Source organism: Rhinolophus ferrumequinum, chromosome 13 (genome assembly GCF_004115265.2).
Source record: "Rhinolophus ferrumequinum isolate MPI-CBG mRhiFer1 chromosome 13, mRhiFer1_v1.p, whole genome shotgun sequence".
NCBI lineage: Eukaryota > Metazoa > Chordata > Mammalia > Chiroptera > Rhinolophidae > Rhinolophus > Rhinolophus ferrumequinum.
In genome coordinates, this window is record NC_046296.1 from 7,841,415 (window position 1) to 7,849,374 (window position 7,960).

The following is a 7,960-nucleotide window of genomic DNA, read 5'->3' on the forward strand; positions in this document are numbered from 1 at the left end:
GTGAAGTTTGAGAAACAGCAGTGCATTATCCAAATTAGGTCAAGGGCACACTGGGAATGAAACAGCATCAACCATACTGAATTTTAAATTAGACCAATTTTCATACTTACAGGGAAACTCTCATTGAAAGCCTGTTACAACTAAATGACAGCAGTGTCTTCTCTTCCCTCAAGTTGGGGAAATTAAGTGAATCTAAAGTTTAATCAAAATGATTAAGGATAAGAATCAGAGCTCAGTACAATCCTTGAACTTCTGGCAAATTAAGCTAAAAAATGGTATTTCTTTCCCAGACCAACACCATCTATGCATCATCTCCGGCCACCAGTAAACATTAATCACTTGACTCTATATCCTCGTTGACCCTTCCCTTTATCTCACATGTCCAAAACCAAATTCACCAGAGCCTTCCCAGGATTCCCAGACCACTCCACCTCCATTCCCCTTCACAGGCAACCACCTAGGTCTGCTAATTTTTCCATATTAATATTTCAACTTCTACCTCCACTATGGTTGCAAGTTTGCTTCTTCCCCGGAGTTCAAAAATGACTGTGAAGTCCAGAATGAGATGATGTTATAAGGCTCCTTTACCATGGACTAGCACTTACTCTCAACTGAAAGCCATCTGGGAAAGGTAGGTGTGGAAGAATGGAGAGAAGAGCGAAGCTCAGCTCCACTGCCTTCATCTCACCTGTCACAAGTATCAGCATTTCACCCCAGCTACCAAATCTTCCTTTACATAAATTTCTGTTCAGCCTACAAGTTTGAAAAGACCCTCTATCAACCTTCTGAATGAACCTATTAAATAAAAAGTCCCCTACTTCTTGATCAAAAGGAATCATCACAATGAATATTTTAATGTAAGGATACCAGACCTTTAATGTCACTTAAAAAAAACAAAAAACCTTCCCAACCAGCTTCCACAAGTTAACTTTGGCAAAGTGTCTGCTCCAGGCTCTAGGGCAAGAATGAAATAACCGAGGTAAAATACCTTCTAAAGGAAACATGGTTTCTAAAAGGAAAACAAGTAAACACTTGACCAATTGAGGCAAGTAACTAACAACTTGCGCCACAATTTGCTTCAGGAAGAATTTCCAATTGTTCCTCAGTCTCATCATAGGCTACACTAGGAGAGCTGACCAGTTTGGTTCAGCTAATTCCCTTGCAATCATGTCAGCGCTGTTGCGGAGTTGAAGAGCTGCTTCCACACAGCAAATTCTGAAGTTGCAGAAGCGACTGTTCTGTTAACCCACAGCTAAGAATAACACTCGACTTTCTAATTTAAAAAAAAAAAAAAAAAAAAAAAAAGGAAAGTCAGTCCCCCGAAAAAGGATTTGAAGCAGGGGAGGAGGAAAGGGCCTCCCGCAGTTATCCTCTTCACCTAGACCCTCCCGGTCGGTCGGGGCAAGGGGCACCCACCCCGGAGGGCGGCGATTTGCAGGTGCGGCGGACCGACCCCCCACGCAGGTTTAACATGGCTGGAGCACGCGGCTCCGGGATAGGTTTCCGGGTGGGATCGCGCTCACTCTTAATTAACAACCAGGTCGGACAGGTTCGAGTCAAATCCAGAAGAGAAGGAAAAGTCACGGGGGTCTGAGGATCTCCGCGCCTCGTGGAGGCGGGAAACGGCCCTCCGAGGGCACCCCTCCCGGCCAGCCATGGCTTCAGGGACGCGGACGGGTGGGCCCGGCCCCGCGCGCCCAACCCGGCCGCCTTACCGTGGCTCTGCAGGATCTCGTGCTTGAGGCCGCCCGTGTAGTCGATGAGCTCCTCCAGGCCGCGCTCGCACAGCTGCCCGTAGCCCGAGAACTTGTGCAGCACCTTCTCTAGCTCGCGCTCCACGGTCACGCACTGATCCATCTCGGAGGCGGCGGCGGCGCTCGGCTCCTCGGCGCCCGGGTGTCCGCAACCGTTCGTCCCGGGCCCGGCCGAGGCCGCGTCCTGCTCCTCGTCCCCCAGGCGGGCGGCGCGGGCTGCTGAAGCGGCGGGCAAGCTAGCCCCGGCGCCGGCGGAGCCCCGTGCAGCCTGTGCCCGCCTGCCCCATGGCGCCCGGCGCCCCGCGCGTTGCGTACGCTCTGGGTTGCTCGCCCCACCGGGCCCCGCGTCCCTGTTCCCCGCTTGCCGCGTTCGGGAGCCAGCGGCCGCGCGGCCGATTGTTTTTGTTTTCACGGGAACCGGCCGATGACCTGGTTCTCCAGGGCGGCACCAAGAGCCGCGGACCCGAGAGGGGAGGAGCCACCCCAGCGAAGGAAGGAGGCGGCGCGGGCCGTACCAAGCGCACCCGCAAGGGGAAGCAGCCCAGCAAGCGCGGGCGGAGGAACGCTGCGGGCGTGCGTTCGCGCCGCCGCTCTAAAGGTGAGGGCCGTACCACGCGAGAGGCGTGTAAGGGAGAGGTGGAGGGTGGAGCAGAGACCCAATTGGTCCGAGGAGCTAAACAGGGAACTTTGGAGGCAGCCCCAGGTCTCAGAGAGCGCTACAACTACGCGCTCCGTAAACAAGAGGGTGGAAACCGTCCCTAACCACTCCTCCCAGAAACCGGGAAAACGAACCAATGGGCGCGGTGCATACGTAAGGGACCAACGTCCTCCAATCCCTGGCCTAGGCGTAAACCTTCAGCCAATCCGAGTCTAGGGGCCAAACCAATAGTCTCGCTGTTGGAGGGGGTGACTTGGAGAGCAAACTGGGAAGCAAGTTATTTCTGGAAAACCGTGCGGAAAAACGAGACAGGAAGGAAAAGGTCTACCTTCCATAGGACTTCGCCCTAGCCATAAATTATCTTATCTCCCTGTCACTCGGGGGTACTGTCATTCCTAAGTTTTGGAACACGGACTCGTCGCCGCGGTGGAAAAACCAAGGCAGGCCGGGCGGGGGTCACTAACGAGAATTAAAGGCGGGTTGAGCTACTTGCTAGTCGAACTGGGCCCGTGTCAGGAAGAGCCCGGCGCGGCCGTCAGTGCTACCTAGACGCCTGCAATACCAGTAGCAGGTCACAGTCCGCGCCGCCTCACCCCCATCACACCTCGCGGGCCTCTGCACTTTGGCGCCTGGTCCTGGAACCTTTCTTGACCGGTTGCTTCACCCAGGTGCCACGTGCTGGCAGTTTCGCGGAATGGAAACCCGTTGCAGAGCCGGATAGCGTGGTCCCTGCCTCTTAGGCGCCTTATTCCATTGATTCGGATTGAGTTTGCATAAATCCTTCCCGACTTGCTGTTGGCGCCTCCAACCTTGACCTGTATACCCTTCCTCACTAAGTTTCATTCAGCTACAGTAACCTTAGTGTTGCTTCAGTAGCCAAGCCAATGTTGCCTGAGGGCCTTTACACTTACCTTTTCCGTTGGCCTGGAAAACTCTTCCACCTTTCTCATCCTAAGTTCTCAGCTCACTTGTCACATCAGAGGGTCCTCCCCTGACTGCACTAATGTAGCCTCTACGTTCCAGCACTCCTTCCTCCATTGCTGTATTAGCTTTATTATGTTATCAATTATAGCACTAGTTTTATTATTTTCTCACCACTTATTAAATCTGATTCGTGTACTTTTCTGTCTGTACATCATCAATAAAAGCTCCACGAAAGCAGGCCCCTGGCCTCTGGTTCTGTGCCCAGAACAGAACATAGTAGGCAACTTTTTTTTTTTTTTTAATAATAAGGCAAAACCTTTTTGAGCCCCAATTTCCTTCTTTATAATTGGAATTAATAGTACTTCATTAGATTCTTAGGAAAATTAAATGAGATAATATATGTAAATGCCCATAATAAGCACATGATAGTCACATGATAAATGGTGGTGGTCCAGGTTATTACTGTTGTCAGTTCCCGGAAGTGTATCTGGATTGACAATTTAGTCATGAAGTCACATTGATCTAGTCCCTAATCCTTTCATTCGTTTCTTGGTAATTCTCAAGGGCAGTCCCAGCTGTTCTGTTACATATCTCCTTTGTCCTCTGCATCTAATCCACTTTCCTTTCTCTCCTCTCTCTTGGCCAATGGCCCCGATTCCTGCTTCACTGAGAAGATAAAAAACATCCAGCTCCAGCACCCTCTGCCACTCCTTTCTGTCCATGCCATCCACTTTGTGAACTATTGTCAAGAACCCAAAGGAACAGGAGTCCCTTGTCCCTTCCAAAGCTGCCAACACTGGGGCCTGCTGTCTACATCTCACCTCTATCCAGATCTTCCTTCCCTCCTTTGCACTAGGTTCTTACTTTCTCCTTTCAGGGTGAATGGGTCTGAGCTACCTAAAGGGTGGGGTGGGGGAAGAATCTTCATTTAATCCTCCTCAAGCTTTACCCAATTTCCTCCCAGTTCTTCTGCTGAAGACAAATCCTCTACACTTGTTCCTCCCTTTTCTCCAGAGATCTCCTTGATAAACTCAGTCACCTTTTTCTCACTCTTTTGTGTTCCTTGACCTCACTGCAACACATGAACATTCTGGCTCACCTTCACCAGGGTATCGCTCTGGTATGGTTCAGTCACCCCTTCTCCCTTGCTCGCTCTTCTTTCTCAGTTAGCTTTCTTATGTGGATGGGCATTCACCCCAGGTTCTATCCTCAACCTCTTTTCCTTTTACCTGCTGTCCTGGGAAAACACATTACAATTGCCCCTCTCCAGCCCTGATCTGCCTAAGAAACTCTAGTTCCACGTTCCCTCCAACCAATGAGACATTATAATCCAGAGGACTCCTTATCTCTAATCAACATGCCAAAACCAGAACTTATATTTTCCTTCCAAAACCAACTTTCCTCCCTTTGCTCAATTTTTGTCAACATTTCCTTAACTCTCCCAGGTTCCTCTGTCACTTCTCCATCCTCGTCTTTAACTTACCTGTAGAATTCTTGAAAAACTTTTCTATCAGATTCCTCGACTCCCACTAAATTATTTCCATTGCCACCCATTTACATCCCTCTCAAGATCCCTTTCCTTTGAGAAGTCAACTGCCTTGATTCACCCCAGAATCATTAGCGTTCCCCAGGATTTTGTCCTCTTCAGTATCCCTAGGGATAAAGATTGTCTCGCTCCCTTTTTCATTCACCCTCTACATGTAGTCAGACATCAAGTTCTGTTAAGTGTAACTTCCTAATGTCTTAAGCGAGACTTTTTAATTTCTGCCTCCTCACCTTCATGAGTATCTTTGACATGTTTCCAAGATTCTAATTGCTTCACTTACCTGCCTTTGATCTCTTACCCTTACAAAGCCACCAAATGAATCTTCTTTCCCCTCAAAAGGTTGTTATAATAATTAAATGAGATGATACATGTAAGACACTCAACATAATGCCTGGCACATGGCAAGAGCTATTATCCACTGATGAGAAATAATTATACAAATATCAAATCATGTTATATACCTGAAACTAGTGCAATGTTATATATCAATTGACATTATACCTCAATTAAAAAAACAAAAAACAATGACTACCTATTACCTACGGCTTCAAATCCTAACTCTCAGATACATAGTCTGCCCAGTGTAGCAACCGATCATAATTCCCCATTCAAACACTTTCATACTTTCAGTGTTAGTTGAGCACAACTTATTCATGCTTTTTATTCTCCTGGAATGCTTTTCTTTATTGTTAGCTATTCAAATCCTCCCTTTTCTTCAAGTACCATGCCAAGTCCTGTTTTAACTATTGATACCTTCTAGAGCTTTGCCTATCTTCTTCAATGTGGTAATACCAATTATAGATAGCCATTGAAATTAAATAAAACTAAAAATTCAATTCCTCAATCATACTAACTACATTTCAAGTATTCAGTAATAACATGTGGCTAGTGGCTACTGTGCTAATGAGCACAAAAGGAATATTTCCATCTCTGTAGAAAGTTCTATTAAACACTGCTAATCTAGACCATAACTATACAGTAAATTACCAGCCACTCCTTGAACTTCTCTAGGACTTCTCTGTGTAAGTCTAATCACTTAATGCCTAGGTATACACTGCCCCTCTATTTTTGGTTAACTTTTTTAAATATTTGCCTTATTTGCTCAGATTGTTAGCTCTTAGGTCAGGGCTGACTTCTTTTTCTCTCCCATGATTTAAGGAGCATAGAAAAAGTGCTCTAGGTATTTGTTAAAGGAAAGAGAATTAACAAACAGGAGGAGAAGAGGCCTCAAATTCAAACAAGGAGAGAAAACAGTACTTGTATGGGCAGAGAGCTTTATGTTCTTTCTTTACTTTGAATTGGCCTTTCCTACCCAGTGCATAACTGCTTTAAGCCTAAACCTTGATTTCTCAGAAGAAGGGCTCTAGAAGCAAGAGGGGGGAAATTCAATTTTCAGAACAACTACAAATTATTTTTCTATGATTGTATTTCACACAACAAAAAAGAATTAACACACACAAACAAACACCACTCCAGTATCAAATGGACTCCTGCCCCATATTCTGTTCAGTCTGGAGAAACTTCCACTCCAAATTCGATTCTCTGTAACACTTAAGTAAACACTTAAAAAAGGAAAAACGAAACCCTTTGTCTTCTGTCCAATATACACATTCATTGTAAGAAAATTAGAAAATGCAAATAAGTAAACAAAAATAATCCCATGAAATCTCAAGACCCAGAAAAAAATCAGTTTTAACATTTGGGGTGAATTTCCAGAGTTTTTTCTGTGTGTACACATACACGTACATCTATACGTGCATTTTTATAAAAGATAGTTGTCGTTATATATAACTAGTTTGTAAACTGCTTTTGTTGTCCACTTAAACATTTCTCTAACCAAGAAAAAAAAAGTTTATAGGGCTGCTTTTGACGTGTTTTTGAAACGTTTAATAGCTATTACACATAACTATAGCTTAGCACTCATCCTTATTCAACATATCTCATGTATGCTTTTCACTTTGATTTATTTTTAGAGGCAAGATAGAACATCAAAACTTCATCTTTCAGATTTGACAATCTGTTAAAAATTGCTTTAGAAATGTACTTTTATGCAAAATATACTTTCCGAAAAGGGTAAGAAAGACTATGTTTATAATTATAATTGTAAAAAAAGATCTCATAGAAAAGATTTTGCTAATTTACTGACTATTCCAGCTGATGGCCAATATAAAAAAGTAAGGGTTAAATGACAAAATGTGTTATGAAATACTGAGTTATGGAAAATAATCATTCCTTGTCATCAGTTTTTAAAAATCTAATTTTCATTATTTTCAAGCAAAAAAAAAAATATCCACATGAGACATTTCTGGAAATTGCTGTTAAGACCAGTTTAAGAAATGGATTAAAGCACCACAAACACCAAAAGATATTAATCTGAATATTTTCTACTTTTAGTATATCTCCAGTATAGTTTTGGGCACATAGAGGCTTAAATGCCTGTTTGCTGGCTGGCGGGATGACACTTTCCCACCATTATGACCCACTGTTAGGAATTGTATAGACAGTGTTGGCAATGATGACTTTTCTTCTATATCCACTACCCCCTTCCTTCAGCCCCACTCATGTTTGTTGAAGACAGCCTCTCTCACCCACAAAGCCCTCCCAATGTAGCCTTCACCACTTCTGGAGGCCACGACACTTCTAATTGGTTGCCTACCAGTTGAGCTACCCCCTTATATACCTCTCTAAGGATAGTATGCGGGCATTGCCCTGTATGCGGTCGGACAATTAAGTTCATGAACTCATCCTAGAAAAAGTGCTCCATACTTCATTGCTGAATATCACTATGGTCACCTTCAAAGTATGCACTTGGGAAGCTATGCACCTACACCAGAGCCTAGTCCACCCTTCAAAGCAATTTTGGAACTCTTTTTCTGGGATGGCCATCAGAGCTGTTGTCATATTACCCTTTATGTCCTTACTGTCATCAAAATGGCTTCCTTTCAATATTTCTTTCATCTTCAGGTAAAGAAAGAAGTCATTGAGGGCCACATCAGGTGAGTCGGGAGGGTGTTCCAATACAGTTATTTGTTTACTGGCTAAAAACTCCCTCACAGACAGTGCAGTGTGATCTGGTGC

General features: G+C 44.8%; 1 protein-coding gene across 4 annotated transcripts in view; it reads right to left on the minus strand.

Moving 5' to 3' along the window:
• RMND5A (required for meiotic nuclear division 5 homolog A) overlaps positions 1-2,173 on the minus strand; it is a 60,371-nt gene extending 58,198 nt beyond the window's left edge. For 2 of the 4 annotated variants that reach the window (XM_033124569.1, XM_033124570.1), the window contains exon 1: positions 1,716-2,173. In XM_033124569.1, coding sequence (XP_032980460.1) covers positions 1,716-1,857 — 142 coding nt within the window. In that variant the 5' untranslated portion in view covers positions 1,858-2,173. The remainder of the gene's footprint in view (positions 1-1,715) is intronic. The other 2 variants (XM_033124568.1, XM_033124567.1) reach the window with 1 other exon arrangement.
• Positions 2,174-7,960: the final 5,787 nt, after the last annotated feature.